The sequence below is a fragment of the Ovis canadensis genome, chromosome 8 (assembly GCF_042477335.2).
Source record: "Ovis canadensis isolate MfBH-ARS-UI-01 breed Bighorn chromosome 8, ARS-UI_OviCan_v2, whole genome shotgun sequence".
Classification (NCBI taxonomy): domain Eukaryota; kingdom Metazoa; phylum Chordata; class Mammalia; order Artiodactyla; family Bovidae; genus Ovis; species Ovis canadensis.
The window spans coordinates 59,366,301-59,390,779 of NC_091252.1; the positions used below are offsets into that span (position 1 = coordinate 59,366,301).

The 24,479-nt window shown below is 37.3% G+C and overlaps 1 protein-coding gene across 1 annotated transcript in view; it reads left to right on the forward strand.

The window, feature by feature from the left end:
* The window catches only part of RNGTT (RNA guanylyltransferase and 5'-phosphatase), a 237,060-nt gene that overhangs the window by 67,968 nt on the left and 144,613 nt on the right, over positions 1-24,479 (forward strand). The window contains exons 9-10 of the mRNA XM_069598310.1: positions 14,333-14,468; positions 23,382-23,453. Coding sequence (XP_069454411.1) covers positions 14,333-14,468; positions 23,382-23,453 — 208 coding nt within the window. The remainder of the gene's footprint in view (positions 1-14,332; positions 14,469-23,381; positions 23,454-24,479) is intronic.

Here is a 24,479-nt window from a genome sequence, read left to right on the forward strand (position 1 = left end):
ATGTCCTCAAGGTTCATTTGTATTATAGCATATTTCAGAAGTTTTCTCCTTTTCTTGGGCAGAATAACATTCCATTTAATGTATATACCACATTTTGCTTATCCTTTTATCTGTCAGTGGACACTTGCGTTGCTTGTATACTGTTGCTGATTTGGATAATGCTACTTTGAGCATGGGGATACTAACTCATTTAATTCTTACAGTCACATTAGGAGGTGGAAATTTTTGATGAGGAAACTGTATTTTAGAGTAATCAAGTGATTTGTGCAAAATCACACAGCTAGAAAGAGCCTGTCTGGAATGTCTTAACCTCCACAGTGGCCTCCCACGTATCTTTCTATGTAGGGGCCTTCTGTTCTGCCTATGGATATCTTCACTCCTACTTGCTATATATTTTATATATATATATGCTATATATATATAAAATTAATGGCTTGTAATAAAATACTTTTTAATGTTCACTAGTGAATAACACATCATATATTATGTTTTTTAATATTTGTTATATTTTAGCTTAAATGAGCTCAATTAAAAATAAAGTTGAGACTCTTTCAAGTGAATTTTCATGCATCTGCTTCTTCTGCTGTACGCTTTCTTTTCTACCAGATGTGGGACATACTAGATTTACAAGTTTTAGAAAACTTGGGAGGGATAGAGTGAGTTGAATAGGACCTGTTATTTCGAGTATGAGAGATTCCATGAAAGGAAGTTTTGAGTAAGAGTTTGAAGATTATGTATTTTAGGACAAAATGTAGTTTTATAGAAACGAAAGCTTGGCAGTAGGTATGTATGTATTTCTGAGCACTGGAGGATGGCAAAATGAGAAAGGGTAGGGCAGTTACAGTTCTGAAGTTAAAGCATATACTTTTGGATTGGACTTTTATAATCATTTTATAATATTTGTTGGGATTTTTGGTTCCAGATGCCTGCCTGTTTTTTAGCAGTCTAGTTGGCAAACACTGAGAGTCTGGTGTTACAGGCTATGAAACTGGAATTTTCTTTCCAAAGCCTGTAATAATAGCATTGGCACCACTCACACTTAATGAAAACAAAGTGAGAAAATTAAAATTTTAAATTTTGGGGTGGTTTGGAACAAAAAGTTTACTCTAAATCTTATTAAAAACTTGATTATTTGTATTATGTGTCATTAGTTCTGTGAAATGGGAGGGAGGAATCCAGAAACTGATACTGGGCCCTGTGCCTGCCAGATTCTTTTGCAGTGTTGAGTTTTAAGCTTTGTGCAAGACTAAGTCTTGCTGGTTGAAGGAGGTTTCTTGAAATAGAAACATCTACATTTTAAAAATTATTACTGTCTATTAATAGAAATAGGCATACATGATATTTTAGTGAGAAGGCTTGGATGACTTGTGATTATTTTTTTCATGGTAGGTACCCCTAGGTTTTCAAGAATAATTTGTGATGAATTATGTAAGTTGAAATTAAAGTTTTTTGACTGATAATTTTTCCATAGACAAAGCTTACTAAGTACCAAGCTTAAATAAAACTTAGATGAACATAACATAGTAGAAAACTTGCTGTAGAAACAACATATAAAATAAAGATGACTCTCCAGAGGTAGAAGACATTCAAATGTTGGCAAACTGTTCAAATGTTCAGTCGTATGCTTTGGGCCTGCCATTTAATTTATAATTAACATGTTAAGATCAAAGTTTGACAATTAAATTGGAGAGGAAGTAAATGGGCTTTGCAATTTAAAATTAAATGATACAGGTTGTCTGTTTAATTACTGTTGTGTGTATATAAAGTGAAAGTGAAGTCGCTCAGTCGATCATTCGTGTCCAGCTCTTTGCGACCCCGTGGACTGTAGCCTACCAGGCTCCTCCCTCCATGGGATTCTCCAGGCAAGAGTACTGGAGTGGGTTGCCATTTTCCTTCTCCAGGGGATCTTCCCGACCCTGGGATCGAACCCCAGGTCTCCCGCATTCCAGGTGGATGCTTTAACCTCTAAGCCACCAGGGAAGCCTGTGTGTATATAGGTGATCATGTAATAGATTGAAGCTGTGGGCTTAACGTGAATTTAAGACTATAAAACTTTAATCCCATCTGTTTCATGAATGTAAATTGATATGATATGAAGATTAAAAAGAAGCTAATCCTTTTGAAGGGGCTTCCCTTGTAGCTCAGTCGGTAAAGAATTTGCCTGCAGTGCAGGAGACTCAGGTTCGATCCCTGGGTTGGGAAGATGCCCTGGAGAAGGAAATGGCAACCCACTCCAGTATCCTTGCCTGGAAAATCTCATGGACAGAAGAACCTGGCACGAGTCGGGCACGACTGAGCGACTAACACACACAACACACAATCCTTTTGAAGACGTCTGTTGTGCTTTTAGAATCAATATATCAAGGTAAAAATACCTGTTAGGTTGGAATCTTCTATAATGTTGAGTGAAAATTGTGATAGTTTCCTTTTTAAATAATACTTATTTTTATCTTTGGTTGCACTGCGTCTTTGCTGTACATGGGCTTTCTCTAGTTGTGGTGCATGGGCTTCTCATTGTGGTGGCCCCTCTTGCTGCACAGGCTCTAAGCACACGGGCTCTGTAGTTGTGGTACATGAGCTTAGCTGCTCCCCAGCATATGGAATCTTCCTGGGTCAGGGATTGAACCCGTGTCCCCTGCATTGGCAGTCAGATTCTTAATCCACTGAGCCACCAAGGAAGTCTTGAGAATTTTAATAGTTTTTTATGAACTATGTCTCCCGGTTACGTGAAGAATATGTTAGGACCGTGCCTTCATTTCAATGATTGTTAACAGCAGAAATAAAACATTTAAGATAAGATTAGGTGGTAGTGTTACTGTTTGTGTGTATGTTCTCTTTAATTTGTTAATATGAAAATAGTTCAGTTCAGTTCAGTTCAGTTCAGTCACTCAGTCGTGTCCGGCTCTTTGCGACCCCATGAATCGCAGCACGCTAGGCCACCCTGTCCATCACCATCTCCCAGAGTTCACTCAGACTCACGTCCATCGAGTCCGTGATGCCATCCAGCCATCTCATCCTCGGTTGTCCCCTTCTCCTCCTGCCCCCAATCCCTCCCAGCATCAGAGTCTTTCCCAATGAGTCAACTCTTCGCATGAGGTGGCCAAAGTACTGGAGTTTCAGCTTTAGCATCATTCCTTCCAAAGAAATCCCAGGGTTGATCTCCTTCAGAATGGACTGGTTGGATCTCCTTGCAGTCCAAGGGACTCTGAAGAGTCTTCTCCAACACCACAGTTCAAAAGCATCCATTCTTCGGTGCTCAGCTTTCTTCACAGTCCAACTCTCACATCCATACATGACCACTGGAAAAACCATAGCCTTGACTAGACGGACCTTAGTCGTCAAAGTAAGGTCTCTGCTTTTGAATATACTATCTAGGTTGGTCATAACTTTTCTTCCAAGGAGTAAGCGTGTTTTAATTTCATGGCTGCAGTCACCATCTGCAGTGATTTTGGAGCCCAAAAAGATAAAGTCTGGCACTGTTTCCACTGTTTCCCCATCTATTTCCCATGAAGTGATGGGACCAGATGCCATGATCTTCGTTTTCTGAATGTTGAGCTTTAAGCCAACTTTTTCACTCTCCTCTTTCACTTTCATCAAGAGGCTTTTTAGCTCCTTTTCACTTTCTGCCATAAGGGTGGTGTCATCTGCATATCTGAGGTTATTGATATTTCTCCCAGCAATCTTGATTCCAGCTTGTGTTTCTTCCAGTCCAGCGTTTCTCCTGATGTACTCTGCATAGAAGTTAAATAAGCAGGGTGACGATATACAGCCTTGACGTCCTCCTTTTCCTATTTGGAACCAGTCTGTTGTTCCATGTCCAGTTCTAACTGTTGCTTCCTGACCTGCATACAGATTTCTCAAGAAGCAGGTTAGGTGGTCTGGTATTCCCATCTCTTGAAGAATTGTCCACAGTTTATTGTGGTCCACACAGTCAAAGGCTTTGGCATAGTCAATAAAGCAGAAATGGATGTTTTTCTGGAACTCTCTTGCTTTTTTGATAATCCAGCGGATGTTGGCAATTTGATCTCTGGTTCCTCTGCCTTTTCTAAAACGAGCTTGAACATCAGGGAGTTCACGGTTCACATATTGCTGAAGCCTGGCTTGGAGAATTTTGAGCATTACTTTACTAGCGTGTGAGATGAGTGCAATTGTGCGGTAGTTTGAGTATTCTTTGGCATTGCCTTTCTTTGGGATTGGAATGAGAACTGACCTTTTCCAGTCCTGTGGCCACTGCTGAGTTTTCCAAATTTGCTGGCATATTGAGTGCAGCACTTCCACAGCATCATCTTTCAGGCTTTGAAATAGCTCAACTGGAATTCCATCACCTCCACTAGCTTTGTTCTTAGTGATGCTTTCTAAGGCCCACTTGACTTCACATTCCAAGATGTCTGGCTCTAGATTAGTGATCACATCATTATGATTATCTGGGTCGTGAAGATCTTTTTTGTATAGTTCTTCCATGTATTCTTGCCATAGGAATGACCTTAATTGAGTTCTTTGAATTTCTGGGAAGGTGAGTTTAGGTAAAGCTATGTTTCCCTGGTGGTGCAGAGGTTAAAGTGTCTGCCTGGGTTCGATCTGCCAGGGAGACCTGGGTTCGATCCCTGGGTCGGGAAGATCCCCTGGAGAAGGGAATGGCAACCCACTCCAGTATTCTTGCCTGGAGAATCCTACAGATGGAGGAGCTTGGTGGGCTACAGTCCATGGGTCGCAAAGAGTCGGACACAACTGAGTGAACTCTCACATACTTTTCCTTTAGATATATTTTGTTTTCAAAGGTTGAAATGTTTGTGTCAGGTAAGCAGATTATAGCCATTATGTTTGGAAGCAAAGCTCCTGTGTACGATTACACTGTTTTATCATCAAATATTGGTTTTTTTTTGTGAAAGCAGTATAAACAGTGATGTTTTAAGTTATCTGAAACCTTTTTCTGAGATTCCTTAATTTAAGTTGGTAGACTTTAGGTTGTGTTTCCATAGAATTTTAGGCTGAATGGTGGTTAGGTTCCAAGCCTAGCCTATAAAGCTTGCTTTTAAGGTAGATAAGTTACTTACTTGTGAAAAGTGACAAGATGTACTGTTCCAACAGAGGTAACCAAACAAACTATGTTGCAACAAATATAAGACATTTATAAAAACTGTTTTGACTTGTTTAAAAACTCTCTTGAGAAAATGGATTTCATTTCTGTAAGATGAGATAGATTGAGAGTATGATAGAAATTGTGAAAGGGACTGTGTGACACTGATTTTTAATTTGGTCTAGGTGAAAACTCATGACTGTAACTTCTTGTTTTTCATTTTTAAAAATTGTGGTAAAATATGCATAACATACATTTCCCTCTTCTTTAAGAGTTGAAAGAAATGGGGCAAAATGGCTTAAAGAGGACATGGATATACTTTGCAGAAAAGATTACCAGAGATCAAATTTACTGAGTGGTGAGCTAGTGAGAGAAAAAGGCAAAGTGTTCATAAACCCCCATGGGGAAGGAAGAAAGCTGGAGTTTAGCAGGTCAGCTTTTCTTGTATCGTTTCTGAAGTAAGGTCTGACAGGTGTTGGTGGGCCTGGGGGAGTCTGATCAACTGCTCTTATGTCAGGAAGGTCTATAATTATATATGGGGAAGTGGCTCTAAACTGTGAATTTTCTTTATAAGAAATTTTAATATAGCGGAATTTATTTCTCTGAAATCTTGAGAATTAGGTTTCAGGGACTATATACCAATTCTTTCGGGAATAGAAATGAGAGGCAGTGTAGCTGGTATAGAAACAGCAGAGGTTTGGCAGTGAATTCTTATGGGAGGAAGAGATACAAGGGAAGGTAAACTTTGGGCTTAATGTATAGTGATCAAGGACAGGAAATAGATGGCATATCTTTTGGCATGAGGTTATTGTGTAAAGAGCTAGTGTCATGTAACCGTTTGTATTAAGGATAGGTTGGGGAACATATTACAGTGGGGTTCCGTCATGGGCACATTTAACTTATGTGAATTCAACCGTATATAATAGGCAAAATGGAAAAAAAAGAAAAAGCAACCCCAAACCCAGCATATCCATTAGCATTAGATTGACTAGAAGCAGTAGAAATCAACTTTGGCGCCTGTAAGCAAAGGGATGTGTTGGAAGGCTGACTCTGAGGAGAACCTGTCTCAGAAAATGGGTAAGAATCAAGGGAGGCCAGGCAGCAAGGACCAGGGCCAAGGTCAGGCACAGGAACACTTGGAAGAGGAAGGCACCTTTGGCACTTGCTAATGATGCCTCTGCCATCACTCTGAGTCACTTTTAAGCTATTCCTGTGCCTCACTGTCACTCAAGTTAAAAGTTTTAAGAAGGAAGCGTTTAGTTGTCTGACTTAGATTCTGCCTCCAACCTGTTAGACACATGGATAGAGAAAATCAGGGCATTTTGGTTTCCAGTGTAAAAATGAAAAGCTGCAAGTCCATATGCCATCACTTCCACCCAACTAAACTGAACAGTGACTCCTCCCCCAGTGCTCCATGGATCAATAAATCGAGTGCACCCATTCCTCCTGCCAGAAGCCTGGAAGTCCTCCTCGACTTCTGCCCCTCAGCCCCACTGCCTGTCAGGAGCATAGTATCCTGTCAGTCTGCCTTTTTCATATCTTGAATTTATCCACTTACACCTCTGAGTTATCATTGCCACTGCATTCCCACTTGGGGTACTGTAAAAACCTCATAATTTCTCTGGTCTACAGATTGGTTCCTACCCTATAGGAGTACACATAATGTGGGGGTGAGCTTTGAAAAATGCAGCTCAGATTGTGCTATTACTTAGCTAAAAGCATTTCAGTGGTCTGCTGTTTCTGAGCTCCCATTCCACCCTTTTAAACTGTGCAAACTATTTCTCAGACTTCCTTGCCAGCTCACGTCCTGTTGAGTTTTACCATGGGGAGCGCTAGCAGGAATTTGGAAGGTGAGAGAAGGGACTTCCCTAGTGTTAGTTTCTTTATCCCTTCAGCAGGTGGCAGCAACTTTGACTTCGCCCCCAGCTTCTTTTAGCAATCTCAGCACCAACGGTACTGCTCCCTCTCAGACGTGCCTGCTGCTGGAGGTGCATTCTAGGCAGAGGAGTGCCCCTTGCATTTCCTCACCCACGACGCTGTGTCTTCTCAGCAGTTTGAGGATCCTCCTTCTGTACTCCTCTGTAGAGACTGAAACTTGAGATGCTGGGCTCCTCTCCTTAGAGGTCCGGGTCCTAGCCATTTGGTGCCACTTCCTTAGAGGTTTGAACCCTGAGCTCCATTGACCTCCCCACCTCTTCCATGTTTCACAGTGCCCATCCTCCAAATTCCTGGCCTCTGCTAGCTAACATGCCTCTTCCGTTTTGTTCCCGCAGCCCTCTGGGTTGAGTACCTCCTACAGTTACTCATCTCTTGATTACTTTCATTTTCCCTTCTTACCTTTTCATCTTTCCAATATCTGTAACCAGTTCCCTGAATTACACCTCTTCAGTTTGAATTACCCTTTATGGTTTCTGTTTGTCTCAAAAGAGGGATTTTCCACTGTCCAGAATAAAGTTAAAAATGGTTTCATTAATCACTGAGTCCTTGACTACTTCTGTAGTCTCAAGTTATCTTTCTCCCTATGCTTCCGTATTCTGAATTTGTTGTTGCTGTTGCCAGAGCATGAACCTTCTGTTTTTGTCTCAAGGATATTGCACCTGGCAGACTGTGTACCAAGCACTGGTTCTCACAACACACCCCTATCCCCTTCCCTTTTCCCTTCACCCCCCAACAATGTGTGTTTAGTTAACTCCTGCACAATGCAAGTCAGAGGCAGGATACTGTAGAGGTTGTCGAGATAGGCTCTTGTCTAGGTTTTAATAACAGCTTTGCTGTTTTGCCAGCTTTATGGCTTTGAGCAGGTTACTGAGTGTGATTTCAGTTTCCTCATCAGGAATACAGGCAGAATAATTTTCTTTACATGGTCAGATTGTTTTAAGACTTAATTGAGTTAACATAAAGTACATCGACTTTCCTTTGTGCATAGTCATTGCTCACTAAGTGATTATAACCTGCTGTTACTATCAGCTACTTGAGAATCCTTCTGGGATCCCTTTCCTGATGTCTGAATTTTGACAGGTTGTACCTTTTGTGTGCTCCTATAGCATCTTGTGCTTCACTTTGGTACTTCCCTGGTGGCTCACTGGTGAAGAATCTGCCTGCTAACGCAGGAGATGAGGGTTCAATCCCTGGGTCTGGTGGAATATCCTTTGGGGAAGGAAACAACAACATACTCCAGTATTCTTGCCTGGAAAATCTTATGGACGGAGGAGCCTGGTGGGTTGCAGTCCATGGAGTTGCAGAAGAGTCAGACATGACTTAGCAACTGAACAACAACAACTTCATCTTACGAGTACTTGCTGTGTTTGGGATTATTTGTTTAATGTCTTGTTTTCTTGCTAAGGGTATAAAACCAGAGGAAGTTAGATGAAGAACTTGTGCTGTTTACATTATTATATTTCTAGCATCTGTGCCTGATGCCTGGTTGACCCTTTAGTAAGTATTTTAAAAAATTAATTGGTTAATCCTTTTAAAAGAAAAAACTATAGTTAGTTTGATGGGAATTGGTAAAAGTGGATAGAGATGGTGAAATGAATCAACTTTTCTGTTTTTATTACCCACTTTGAGTGCTTTATATAAGAGAGGAGAAATACCTGCTAATTTTGAAGCTGTTGTGGTATGACTGGGCTTCCCTGATAACTCAGTTGGTAAAGAATCTGCCTGCAGTGCGGGAAACCCCTGTTCGATTCCTGGGTTGGGAGGATCCTCTGGAGAAGGGAAAAGGCTACCCACTCCAGTATTCTGGCCTAGAGAATTCCATGGACTGTATAGTCCATGGGGTTGCAAAGAGTCGGACCGAGGTTTAACATCACATCTTATTTTATTGCCAAAGGAAAAATGTTTAGACTGTAATTAGACTGTATTTCTATTTTTTGTTTTTTTTTCTAAAGCTTTAATTTTCATCCCCACCCTGGCTTGAAAAAGCAATATGTGCTTATACTTTTTTTAAATTTCTTAAAAGTACAAAAAAGTATAATGAGGAAAGCAAATATCGTTAATAATTCTACCTAGAGATGAAAGTTCTTACCATTTTGGTATAGGCTTTCCTGTCTGTTCTGCTATTCAGAGTTTTAACTCCCTACCCCTCATACTCATACATTCTGATTTTTAAGGTGCTCTTTCTTCATTTAATATATTGTGAATCTCTTTCTGTATCAATGGATATTAGTGATAAATTTAAATTATAAGATGTTTAAAGACAATTTTACTCTGAGAGTATTAGAAGTGTGAATTAAAATTCTTAAGATGCTATTAGTTACCAATTTTTTAAATCGGTTTTCCTTTTCTTTAATTATGTACTTCCTGAATTGTATTAATATGCAGTTGGTGGTTTTACTTGAATAGCTGTCTCACATCTCAGTGACTCGAAGGATATTTACCATGAAACAGTTTATGCAAGGCTTCCCTGATGGTCCAGTGGTTAGGACTCTGAGCTTCCACATCAAGGGTCATGGGTTCAATCCTTGGTCATGGAACTAAGATCATGCAAGCCTTGTGGGATGGCCTGAATGAGTGAACGAATGCATTTGGCTTTGCTGTTATTTATATGGCTTTGGTTCAGTTCAGTTCAGTTCACTATGGCTTTGGTATATATACTTTAGTATAAAAAATGAATCAGTGCTTTCTATTTCTAGTTCAGTGAAACTTCTTACTAATTTTTGTCTTTTAATAAGAATGGATATTATACAAATAATTTAGTAATCCTGTATATTAGATTTGCAATTGAAGTTACACCATTATTAATAAGAAATCATATTGCATTAGTGATCCATTTTCACTGAAGGTAGAACCATCATTATGTACTAAGCCAGCATCCGATGGTACTTGGGATGGTTTCATTTTTTTAAAGAATCTATTCATTCAGAGACTTTGGAGTGATATGAAAATATTTCCGCATTCCTTATTTCTTCCCTAACATGAAATAACTTCTTACATTTTGTGGGTGTCGCATAACAAAAGAACGTGTAATTTGAAATGACTGGAATTCAAACCAGAAATTGCATCCCAGAAACTTTTGTTCTAAAGCCTGAAAATTTATATGTGCAGAAGAATCCTGGAATACCAACTACTAAATAATTTCTACGATATATCTGTAGATGCATGCTGAGTTTCCCATGAGCAGTCTTTTATAGTGAATTCCATCTTCTAAAGCCCTTTCTTCCTTGGTCTTTTAAACCTGTTTATGCATAAGTATGCAGAGATAGTATTTTGAAGTAAAAAGCAAAGTCTGATAGTAAGATGTATATACATATATATTTATGTGTGTGTATACTTATCTCAAATGTGTTAAAAAATTAATAGAGAATAATTATGACAGAAAAAACAAATGTACCAGCACCCTAGGATTTAATACTTACTCTGTTTTAACATTATATTTAATTCTGAACTTCTAGGCAACCAGCAAAAAGGGAGATATAATTTCTGTTGTCATTATATGATCAGAAGAGGTAACTATTTCTTTTTTCTGAATTCTGAAATTCATTAGTGTAAGCCAGCTTTTCTGAAATTGTGAATATGGAATACTAGTTCTGCAGATATTAACAGATATCAGGAATAAGTTTAGGAAATAATGGGCTAAGTTAAATTAATAGGCTTTTCTATTTTTTTTTTAAACTGGAGGAAAAGTTTAATAACTTGGGAAACTGAGTAATTCCTTGTATGTTTTCTTACAACCTTAAGTGTTCCTGATTATTTTGCCATGGAAATACTAAAAGTTAATAATAAACTTTGCACAGTGCTGGCCTAGGTCTTTAAACAATATGATAGATTGTGCCTTCAGTACCATTTTTACAGGTATCAGAAGGCTTTTTACTTGACCTGTTCTTATGTTGATTTAAATTCTCTTTGAAACACCGCCCAGGGCAGGGTTGACTTCTTCAAGAAGACTAGATTCTACCAGGAGTTGCAGCTTTTGGAAAGCACTTGCAGGAGGGCTTTGGGAGCTACGTATTGCTGTTGTTTGCCAGTCCGCTGGCCCTCCAGTTGTTCTGAGTCTCTCAGGTGCACTGTCAGTCTAGACGGAGGCTGATTTTCTTTTTCCAAGTGCAGCCTGAGTCTTCACAATCCTTATCTCCTAGGGTTGCCACTCTTTTAATATGTAGCAAGGGCAGGAGTCCTCCACCTCCTCCCCAGGGGCCTGCTGGGACTAATTATTTTGAAAACACTAGTAACAGCATGCTTCCAGTCCAGTCCCCAAATGTCTGCCCCTTTGGTCTGTTTTGCTGCTCTTCAGTCTGTTGTCACGCACTTCTATTCCCTAAACCAGCCCTCCCTTTCTCCTCTCCTGAACTAAAGAGCCTCTTGATGAAAGTGAAAGAGGAGAGTGAAAAAGTTGGCTTAGAGCTCAACATTCAGAAAACTAAGATCATAGCATCTGGTCCCATCACTTCATGGGAAATAGACGGGGAAACAGTGCAAACAGTGTCGGACTTTATTTTTGGGGCTCCAAAATCACTGCAGATGGAGATTGCAGCCATGAAAATTAAAAGACGCTTGCTCCTTGGAAGGAAAGTTATGACCAACCTAGACAGCATATTCAAAAGCGGAGACATTACTTTGTCAACAAAGGTCCGGCTAGTCAAGGCTATGGTTTTTCCAGTGGTCATGTATGGATGTGAGAGTTGGATTGTGAAGAAGGCTGAGTGCCGAAGAATTGATGCTTTTGAACTGTGGTGTTGGAGAAGACTCTTGAGAGTTCCTTGGACTTCAAGGAGATCCAACCAGTCCATCCTAAAGGAGATCAGTCCTGGGTGTTCATTGGAAGAACTGATGCTGAAGCTGAAACTCCAGTGCTTTGGCCACCTGATGCGAAGAGTTGACTCATTGGAAAAGACTGTGATGCTGGGAGGGATTGGGGGCAGGAAGAGAAGGGGACGACAGAGGATGAGATGGCTGGATGGCATCACCGACTCGATGGACGTGAGTTTGAGTGAACTCCAGGAGTTGGTGATGGACAGGGAGGCCTGGCGTGCTGCGATTCATGGGGTTGCAAGGAGTCGGACATGACTGAGCTACTGAACTGAACTGAACTGAACACATCTCTCTGTTTTCTTAGAACACTTGTTCATGGGAAACAAATTGTCTTCTGGTATAATAGCCTCCATGTATGTTTGCTTCCACATCTTCAGTTGAACGTTTCTTCTGTTCCCCTAGCTTTAACTTGATTCAGCTCCCAACTTTCGGTTGCTGCTGCTTTTTTTTTTCATCTGCCTCATGGGTAGGAGATTAGACCGACCTGATCCACGTTCCTTCCATTCTCAGTGGTACATCGGGACTATTATTCTTCCACTGTTTCATTTAACAACAAACCAGACAACACAGTGATTCTTCTGTTCCTTTGAAGCTCATGCCTTTCAACTTTCTAATTAATTGCTGTCAATTTTTTCTCATTCTTTGAAGAGTTTGGTGCCTGGATATGGTCTCCATTTTCACCCCAAATCTTGCTGCTGTCTGTTTGGTAGTGTAGCCTGTCAGTCTGTAATTTCCTCAACTGTGAATTCATCTGAACTTCATTGTTTTATATGGTGTGCACTAGTGCTCCATTCTTGATGATCCACTAGTTGGGAGTCAGTGACAGTAACTTATATCAATATATCAATAAATGTATTGACAGTAACTTGGTCATTGGAAGGATGACTAATGACCAAAGTCATTTCAATGTATATGAAGTGAAGTGAAATGAAAGATGCTCAGTCATGTGTGACTCTTTGTAAGCCCATGGCCTGTAGCTTGCCAAGCTCCTCTGTCCATGGAATTATCCAGGCCAGAATACTGGAGTGGGTAGCCATTTGCTTCTCCAGGGGATCTTCCCAAGCCAGGTCTCTGACATTGCAGGTGGATTCTTTACTGTCTGAGCCACCAGGGAAGATCAGTTCAGTTCAGTCGCTCAGTCATGTCTGACTCTTTGCAACCCCATGAACTGCAACACAGGCCTCTCTGTCCATCACCAACTCCTGCAGTTCACCCAAACCCATGTCCATTGAGTCGGTGATGCCATCCAGCCATCTCATCCTCTGTCATCCCCTTCTCCTCCTGCCTTCAATCTTTCCCAGCATCAGGGTCTTTTCAAATGAGTCAGCTCTTCACATCAGGTGGCCAAAGTATTGGAGTTTCAGCTTCAACATCAGTCCTTCCAGTGAACACCCAGGACTGATCTTTAGAATGGACTGATTGGACCTCCTTGAAGTCCAAGGGACACTCAAGAGTCTTCTCCAACACCACAGTTCAAAAGCATCAATTCTTCGGCACTCAGCTTTCTTTATAGTCCAACTCTCACATACATGACTACTGGAAAAACCATAGCCTTGACTAGCCGGACCTTTGTTGACAAAGTAATGTCTCTGTTTTTGAATATGCTGTCTAGGTTGGTCATAACTTTCCTTCCAAGGAGTAAGCGTCTTTTAATTTCATGACTGCAGTCACCATCTGCAGTGATTTTGGAGCCCCCAGAAATATAGTCAGCCACTGTTTGTACTGTTTCCCCATCTATTTCCCATGAAGTGATGGGACTGGATGCCATGATCTTAGTTTTTAAATGTTGAGCTTTAAGCCAACTTTTTCACTCTCCTCTTTCAGTTTCATCAAGAGGCTCTTTAGGTTTTCTTCACTTTCTGAAATGAAATGATTGACTAATGAAAATTTTTATGAACTTGTATTAAAAATTATTTTAATTCGATAGTAATGAATGATAGTTGTCCCTGAAATGGTGGGATCTGGTTTTATCATCATATTAGTCCAACGAAAGGGGTTACCTCTTCTGCTTATTGTTGTATGATAGAAGGGACCCAGGATACATTGAAGTCTGGGCATTTGTTGATCACTTACTTTCTTTTTTCCTATTGCAAAGTGGAGACAGCAGTACCTAATCCATATAGCTGTTGAGCTGGTAAAATGCAGTAATTACATATATGTGTGTTTTTGTGTTTTATAAATTTTGATGTCTGAAGTTTAATAAAACTTAGAGAATGTGTCTCTCCTAAGATGGGTTATGAGATTGCTTTTGAATATCACATGGATTTCATAAAAAGTTTTGATTTCTATATACCCTGTGTTTTTTATAGGAAGCAAAAACTTAAAAAAAAACCAAATTTATTATTTATGGTACTTTAATCTGAATGATGGTGGAGGGGGCACTCTGGTGAACATTATTCCAGGTAGCTATTGCAAGTCTAAGGAAAAACAGTTTAATTGTTATTTCTTATGACCCTATTCTTGAATTATACTGTTAATATTACTTTCTTACTGTTTCATTTACAGGTATATGATGTTGATTGATGGCACAAATGAAGTTTTTATGGTTGATAGAGATAATTCAGTGTTTCATGTTTCAAATCTGGAATTTCCATTTCGTAAAGACCTCCGTATGCATTTATCAAATACTCTGTTAGATGGGGTAAGTCATATTTTTATCTTTTTTTAAAAAATCAAACATTGCTGTTTTTCTTTCTTGTGGAAGTAAACATATATTTTTAATAATTAAGCATGGAATTTAGAATCAGATCCAGTTTTTTAAAAACTTCTTTTTATTGATGTAGAGTTGACAGTTAAAAAATTGAATCTAGTTTTTACTAAGATGTTAAATTTCATTTATTTCATTTCCTACACTTACTGGCACTTGATTGTTGTCTTAGATACAGAGTAAGCAAGCAAAATTAAATCTTAATTTTTTTGTTCTTTGTGATTGAAAAAAACTTTTTGAAAAAGAGTCATTTTATTTTATGGTTTTACTTGTTGATCAAATTTTAGTTGTGTGGTATGACATATCATGCTTCCCTGATGGCTTAGTAGTAAAGAATCCATGTGCAGTGCCAGAGGTGCAGTAGACGTGGGTTTGACCCCTGGGTTTGGAAGATCCACTGGAGGAGAAACTGGCAACCCACTCCATTATTCTAGCTTGGAAAATTCCATGGACAGGGGAGCCTGGAAGGCTGTAGTCCATCGGGTCACAAATAGTTGGATGTGACTGAGCACGAACACGATGATATATCACATTTTCCCTTGGTTCTTTAGCTATATGGATTGACAGTTCTTGTTGAAAGAGGATCGTGCCTTTGAAAGTACCCCCTGTACTTTTACATTTGAATTTTGGGAACTGTTAAGAATTTTCCCATCCAGAAAATCTATATTTAATAATTATAAAATTACTTGATTAAAAGTATTTTATCTTTCTCCTATATGAATAGCTTTCTTTTCCCTGATTCTAAAACTGTTAATTCATTGTAAACAAAAATTGAAATAATACAGAACAGTACAAAAAAGTTGGTAAAAATCAGCTGAATACCCACTCCTGAAGTAATTTCTGTTATCATTTTAATAAACATTATTCCAGAGTTTCTTTCCTCTGTGCCAAAACGTTCAGTCTGACACCTGCTTTTGAAGGATTCATGTTCATATTAGTAATAGAAACTCGAAACAGAGATTCTTAAACAGTATATGTATCAGGATCTCTGGGGAAGTTGGGGATCCTTCTAGTCCCAGTAAGATTCTGAGTACAGATACCTCTGCTCAGGTTGAAAATGAGTGCTTTGGTCAAATATGTACCTGCATGGATAGTTATTACATAATTTTGTATGAAAAGATCTGAATGTGTTTTGTAACTTGTCTTTTGTTTACTTAGCAATATATTTTGGACCTTTTTCATATAAAAGTCTGAGTTATAGGCCACTACATATGTAAACACTGTAATTTGGGGTTTTCAAACTATCTTGATTATGAAAATGATAGGGAATAATAGTGGAAAAAATATGATAGCCTGTCCTAGACCTAGTGAATTAGACTCTCCCTAGGGCCAAGGTAGTTGTTTTTTTTTTTAATTGGTGGGAAATTACTTTACAACATTGTGTTGGTTTCTGCCATACAACAACACAAATCAACTGGAATTATTCATTTGTCGGCTTCCTCTTGAACTTTAATTTTTACAAGTGTCCAAGTGACTCTAATCAGGCCAGTTTGCAAACAATTCTATAATTAATTCAGCCAGTCCGTTTTTGGTGGACATTTAGACTTTTTGGTAGCTTTTTGTATTAAAAGACACACTAGAATGCATATCCTTATACCTTTTTCTTTTCACAATTGTGCAGTTTTATAATTAAGATTCTTAGAAATGAGACTGTAATATGCATTTAAAAATCTTTTGATTATAAGTAATTGAAGTCCATCTTAAAGTAACTAAGGAAACAAGAACTAAATTGTCACAAATAATTAGATTTCAGCTTGATTTGCTTCAGACTGGATCTGGGGACTCAAGTGATATTGGCCAGGCACTGTCTTTCTCTCTCTTTGTTTGCTTTACTTGTCTGTTCTCACTGCATGAAGATTCCTTCCACATGGAAGGCGAGTTACATTGCAACCCAAGCAGAAAGGGAACTTTTTCTCCTAGTATCCATATATCAGTCCCAGGGAAGATTCCAGAGGGCCTGGCCTGAGTTACGTGTAAATGCAAGGAGGAGTGATGGTGGAGGCCAGGAGCTCATTGGTGGCAGTACCACTTGGAGTGCAAGAGGAGCAGTCCTTCCAGGGAAGGGTCAGTAACAGGCTATACTGTACTGTGGGGACTATGCTGGTTTTGAGAGCATTGCCCATTTTAAACATTGACATGTATGATTACCACTCTTCTTTCCAGAAAGTTTGAACACATGTATGGTTCTGCCAACCATATGTAAATGGGTTTTGAAAATTTAAAATCTTCTAATTTTAAATGACTCTTTCATTTTAGGGGATAATATATAGCACAGTGGTTAAGAGCCCTGGCTCTAACTGATGGTGCCTGATTGGCTCCATATGTTATGACATGAGGGCCCTCCTATGGTTTACTTGATTTCCTCATCTGTAATGAAGTTAGGCTAAGTTCTTGGTGCTGCTGTGAAGATTAAGTTGGATGGGTTATAAAGTGCTGATAATAGTGTCTGATACATAGTGATATTTACCTCTTACTTTATGTGAACTGTTAAGGAGGTTTAACATTTTTCACTTATTACTGTATTTAGTATGGTACAGAGATAGGGTATTTCTTTTGTGAGTTGCCCATTCAGATCTTTTATACATTTTCTTATTGGATATTTATCTTTTTCTTACTGGTTTACAAGATGTTTTGTTTATTGGGATATTGCTTTATGATCCATATTTTATAAAAATGTGTTTTAAAATTTTTTCTGGTGTTTTATGTGGCACAAGTATAAATTTATGTAGGTAAATAATGAAAGTGCTGTGTTCATCTTAGGTGTCCAGCAAAGTGAATCAGCTACACACACACATACACACACACACACACCACTGTACACACACCACTGTACACACACACACACACACACACACCCCACTGTTCTTTGGATTCTTTTCCAGTAGATCATGAGTTCCCTGTGCTATACAGTAGGTTCTTATTAGTTATCTTTTTAATATATAGTAGTTAAACACTTTGGTTTTTAATATTTGGCTTTTGTGCCATTTTAAGAGATATTTTTACTTAAGAATTACTATAATACTCACCTGTATTTCCTTCTGATACTTTTATGATTTCATTTGTATATTTAAATATTTGATCTATCCACAATATATTTTGATAAAAGAAATAAGGTAGGGATACAGTTTTATGTATTTCCCAATGTCTAAGCTATTGCCCCAGCATCAGTCAGCCAATCTTATTTTTCCTTTCAAATTGCATTGTCATTTTAAAATTATTTATAGGATTTCCATATATCTTTGTTTCTTGATCCACTTTCCTATTCTGCTAATATTTAGGACTTCTGGTGGTAGTTTTAGGCTGACTTAAATGCTATAACTTTAGCATACAAATTAATGTCTGATAGTGCAAGAATACCCAATATTCTGGCTCTTCTGAAGTTTACCACTTAGATTTTATTCTTTTTTTAGCCTTTGGGTGAACAAGGCTATTTGAAAAGGTAGGCTGAACTAGTATGTTACACTCTGTACAACAAGTCGCTTGTATCTTTCTCTGCAGAGTGATCCCGGGTAGGCTTGGTTCTGCACTATTTATGTTTCTGTTTGCCCTGTTTGGTTGTGTGGTTTATCTGTCTGCCACACCTTCACTATTTTTCTTTGGAGGGAAAAGGAACTCTACATCTTTCTTATGACTTACCACAACTTTTAAGTCTCTTTTCTACCGAGATACTACTCATGTTCTTTAATATTTCTTCACTTTTTTCAACATTAAACCTTTTTCACGAGGTGGATTAAATTATATCTGACTAATAGTCTCTGAAATTTGAATGAGAATGCTTTCTGTCTTAAGATGAAATTCGCTTCTCTAGTTTGGAGTTGTACTAGCAGGTAGATATTGGAAGACTAGGGAGTAGCTTGTGAATGTTTGTTTAAACTCTCAATGATAGAAATACCCTCATGAAAACCACATGCATAAAATATGTATTTATTTGTTTAACAGAGGGAGTACCACTTTCTAAGTGACCTGAATGCTTATTGCCCCTATCTCATGTGCTTTTTAAAAAATTTACCAGTTTTATATTGGCTTGTGCTGGCCAGAAGATGGACGACTGTGATTCGAAAATGAGATGGTTTGAATTAGTCACTTGTGAGGTGTAGTTTTAAGTGCTTAGAAGGTCGAGAATGTGACCTAGAGAGAGTGAGAGTTTGAGGCTGTGTGGAAAAGAGCAGTGGACATAAGATCAAAGAAAGTTTTCGATGGGGCCTAATGAGTGTTGGTAGCAGTCCAGGTTGAGAGGATGACTGGGCCAGGTACTGAAGATTAAGAAAGAAGGAAAGAAACTCATATAGTTGGTTGAGACTTAGTAGCAGAGACTGAACAGAGAGTAACTATAGTCACAGAGTCACCTATACTGCATACTCTGTGAGGCTACTGGTAAATTTTCATTCCTGCGACAGTGTGTGTATTAAAATACTTTACATGTATACGTAAACTTTTTAACATATTTGTGTGTGCGTGTGTGCATGTGCACACACACACCCCTTGTGGTTGACAGAGCCACTGCATAAGATCGGAAATATTGTTCACTGCGCATTGTTCACTGTGTTCTTGTCCTGGTTGATGTGACAGGCATCCCTGGAGTTGTGCTGTCCATAATCTGCATCACCAACACCACAGCTGTGGTACTTAGTTCATGGGAAAAACAAGAACATTTATTTTGATTTTTGTTATTCATTTTATCTAAGTTACATTTTTTTTTAGCATTGTGATTCATGAAATAAAAGGAAGAGAAAGACTTAAGTTATAGTGTTTGCCAAAGTTTAGTGTAGTTTTTCATTTCCGTCATGTGCCGTGCCAAAGAGCACAGGCAGTGCTTAGAAGATCAAGGAGAAGGCCTCGCCTTGGAGACACTGTACTTCTTTGGGGAGGGATGGAGAATGATAGGTGAAGAATAAAACAATAATAAAAATAAGAATAAAACAATAATAAAACAATAATCTGATGCTAGGTATTTAAAACAAGTCTAGGGTGGTTTAGAGGAGAAATGAATCATATCTAATTAGTAATTAAAGATGGTTTATAAAGGATTTGGCATTAGATTATGGGAGGATTTCTATAGAAAGAGACTTTGGTTGGACATGAGCCAAGGGTATTCCAGGTAGAAATAATGCTTAAAATTTAGATGTTTAACCCTCTGCAGATTTAACTTAGCAATACTATTTATTTTCACCCCAAACTTGGATAACTGAGAGCAACATAATAGACTCTTATGAGATTTAAAAATAGCAATGTGATTCATGATGTCATTTACTTGGACCAGAATTATAGCTACCATATCTGTTTTTCCACTTAGTTAATTAAAACAGCCCTCTTTAGTTTCCTGTTTCTTCTACATTTTCATTTGCAAATTGTTTTTGTAAAATTCCAAATCCAAGAATAACTCAAACTACCTAATTGTCTGGCTGTCAGATATGAGTGTTGAGGCTTTGTTTTGCTCTCTAAATTATGTTCTTTGACCTACAAAATGTGGAAAATTGGAGTTTAGAAATACGGCATTAATTCACTTGAAACAAATAAGTAAAATTCAATCAATTTTATACTGAGGATAACAGGAGAATATAACAATTAATCAAGTTAATAACAAAAATCTTGGGAAAATGACATGTCTTTTCATCTGTTAATTTTTTATAAAAGTATATGCATGCTTGTTAAAACTTTAGAAAGTCTGTGTGTTATAAAATAGGAGAAAACTCAGCTATCAAGATTAAATTTTAACCTTTTGATGTGTTTCCTTTTAATCATTTTGTTATGGCTGTATGTATAGAATGTGTATAATCAACACATATATAACTCACATTTAATATAGGCTGTGTGTCAGACGTTCCTTTGCCTTTCGTCTTAAAAACTGATTTTTGGATTTCTTTTTCAAATTTCACTTTATTAAGAAAGTTGAAATGTAATTCACCATTTTAAAAGTGTATAAGTTAGTGGTTTTTTGTATTTGTAAGATTGTGTGACCACTTTGTTGCTGTTGTGTAGTCACTAAGTTGTGTCTGACTCTGTTCTTTGTGACTCCATGCTCTGTAGCCTGCCAGGTTCCTTTGTCCCTGGTATTCTCCAGACAAGAATACTGGAGTGGGTTGCTATTTCCTTCTTTAGGGAATCTTCCCAACCCAGGGATCCAACCTGCCTCTCCTGCTTTGGCAGGTGGCTTCTGTACTGCTGAGCCACTAGGGAAGCCCTGTGCAACCACTGCTGCTAATTCCAGAACATTTTGTCACCTAGATGTTCTATGGTAATTAGAAACAACTGAGCCTTATCTAAAAGCATTTCAAAGAATGGGTTATCTTTGAGATAAGCTTTGAAGGCCCCAAGTTTTCCACGGTTATTTTCTCTCATTAAAACTCTCATTGGTTCTTCAAAGTACTCAACTTAATATTGCCAAAGTACTCAACTTAATATTCCTTGTATCTGGGCCATGCCAAGTCTTTAGCATCATCTTTGACTGTGAGCCGTTGAAACTGTAAGTCCTACCTATTACTGAACTTTAGATTGTTTACCCCTTTTTTCATTCTTAGGTTGTTTCATGCAGGAGGGTAAATCTAGGCCCTATTTCTAAAATTTGATCATAGGAGAAAATCTATTTTCCCTTCTTCACTAGATTTTATTTATTTATTTTAAATTTTTATTTATAAGTGTGGTTAAAAAGGATCCAGTTCAGTAGTGGTGACTATATGCACACTGTGGTGCAGCAGATCTCCATACCTTTTTCATCCTGTAAAAGTGAAACTGTCTACCAGTTAAACAGCTTCTCATTATCCCCAGCCTGTGACAGTCACCATTCTACTTTCTGTGAATTTAAATCCTTTAGATACCTTATATAAGTAAAATTATGTGTTATTTTTCTTATTATTACTGGCTTATTTCACTTAACATAATGGCCTCAAGGTTTATGCATGTTGTAGCATGTGATATATTTCCTTTTCACGGCTGAATGATATTCCACTATCTGTCCATGCCATGTTTGTTTATTCATTCATCTGTTGATGAACATTTGGGTCCCTTTTCTTAGCTGTTGGAATAATGCTGATATATACAATGAGTGTATAAATATCTCTTCAAGATATTGCTTTTAATTCTTTTGGAGGTATACCCAGAAGTGAGATTGCTGGGTCCTGTTGTAGTTCTAATTTTCAGTTTTTGAGAGAACTGCTGTACTTCTTTCATACTGGTTGCCCCATTTTACAGTCCCACTAACAGTGCAGTTCAGTTTTCTTACCTCAGTTTTAGGCTTAAACTTTTTTTATGTTTACTCATTTTTCTGTATCCTAGAGCAATAGTGACAGCTGTGGGGATGGGGGACATTGTGATGAAGAAGTTATTGGGAGGAATGCAGCCTAGGTATTGGGTTTTTGTTAGAATCCCTGGGTTCTATTCTCTTTTAAAAACTGTGGGTGAAAGTTTTCTTCAGCTAGTTGGGAGCCATAGTTTATTCTAGTAACTCAGATTGTTTCTTCAGCATGGAGCACAGTGTTCTGAGACAAGAACAACCACTGAGTTTGCTTCTCTATATTTGAGTATAATAGTGACAGTTATCAAGAATTTGTCATTTATGAATAGGGCTTTTGGGGGTTTAGTGGGCTTGGGGCTGAATCCTGCTGTGCCTTTTTGTTTTACTAGAATTTTGGTAGTTTTCCATGGCTGTCAGTTTTTAAAGTTTACTGGTTTGTTTATTCCTTTTTACTTGTTTTGTTTGCTGATAACAAACTTTCTTTTTTGTTATTTTTAATGTTTGAAGAATATACATATTTACTCATTTCATCAGGTAATTTGAGAGGGAAGTTCTGTGATGTCTGTTCTCTGAACCTGTAAGTCCACTTAACTTCCATCCACCCATTTTTGAAAAGATTAATTGAAACCTGTTATTGGTACTACCTTGTTGGCTCATAAAATTCTCAGATACTTAAATAAAAATATTTCAGTAAGCAGTTTAAAGTAAGAAAAGTGACTTATGTCATGTTACATTCAAGATGATAACCATAAATAAATGTCAGTAGTGCAGCAAACAAAATTTGAGAAAGAAACCAATTGGTAATAATTCCTTAAACCTGGAAAATATATCTGTCCTAAATCAATGTATTCTTTGTAATTTTAGATGGTTGTGTGTGAATATTTCATCATGAAATTAGGTAGCAAATAGCTTGCTTACTTTCCTAGGAAGAATATGAGGGAAGAAAAAGAATTTTAGGTTAAAACCTAGTATTAAGAAATAAAATTTTAAAAATTTTACTTTTATGCCTATAATTTCCCTTTAGTGTCCTTTATCTCTTTTCTGTCAGTGCGCGGAATTTAACTTCTTTTCACTTAATGGAGTATGGTATCATATTCTCTTGCACTGTTCCTTTGATGAGAGTAGAGGGATATGGAACCAAGAAAGACTGTGTGGGTCACATGGAGATTTTATCTATAATAAGGGTACCATTTATTACCTATAGGTTTATGATTAAAGTAATTGGCATATGACACAACGTAGACCAAACTATGATTTAACAAAGTTAACTTTTTAAATGTTCCTGATATTTGGAATTAAAAATTTGTAGTCTCTTTTTCCTAATAGTTGTTTAGTAATCCAAACACCATGAAATGTAGCATAGTAATTCACATATAAAAAAATAATGAAATATTGTCATGATTTTATTGCAACACAGAATATATTCATGATGGGGCTTTGTGAGGTGCTGACAGTCTATAGATTTCATTTGTATATAAGTGTGTACACTTTGAAATTTGATCAAGTTGTATATTTATGTTTTATGTACTACTTTGTATGACTGTTATATTTTAATCAAACTGAAGAAATTGCTATTAAAATATGAATAAACTTACCTTTTTTTTTTCTCTTTCAAGGAAATGATTATTGACAGAGTTAATGGACAGGCCGTTCCTAGATACTTAATATATGACATAATTAAATTCAATGTAAGTACTTTTTATAATTTATAAAATAAAAATTGTCAATGAGATAATTGGTTTTTAACAAATAAAAAGGATTATTGCCTTAGAGATAGTAGGAAAGAAAAATGATTAATATATCAAGTTACTCATTTGACACCTTGTTAATACTTTTACATCTCCTTTTCTTTCTCTTTATTACCTAACATTTTGCACATTTCTTGTCTTTGGAGTCTTTAGGAACTTCAAGTGAGTATAATTGTGATAAAATAAGATAGTATTTTGTAAAATGGAAAATTGTCAATTTTAGCTATCTTATACTGGATTTTAAAAAGTCTCCAAATTTTATTACTGTCTATCACTTAAAAAAGAGAAACTGACTATGAGTGTTGATTGTATAACATGGAGGCAGAAAGATACAGAAAGAAAACAAAGTGTAAAACTACCTTTTGTAAATAAATAAAAAAGTAGGAATTATATTCTCTACCTATTTCCTACAATTTTAGACTTATAATCTGCCTGTTAATGCTGAATTATGGTATAATGACTAAATTATTTAGGCAGTACAAGATGACTTCTGTAAATGCAGAAGTTCTCTCAGTAGTGTATATCCATGAAAAGGTATAGTTGTTCCTCTACATATTTTATTCAAATTGCATAATCAGTTAGTATTCAGACCAGGCTGAAAGCAATTAAGGCTTTGGGGATTAAAAGTGTTAAGTTTTAAGGCTTTGAAGATTTGTAACAAAATTTTCAAAAAGTTCTTTTTTGGGAGATACACATTTTAAATTACAGTATTAAGATTCAGGATTGTATTAATCCAGATTACTTTTTCTCAGAAATTTTCAATTACATATCTCATTTTTTGTTAAATTTCTATTTCAAACAGTTTCAAATTTAAGAAACTGAAGGTCAGAAACCAAATTTTAATTTTGTTCTCTTTTTGACTCCTATATTCCTCAAGAATAATGCATCCCAAGATTGACTTACTCTCATCGCCAATCTTAGCTTTGTCTGAGACAATAGCCTTCTAATTCTTTAAAAAAAAAAAAA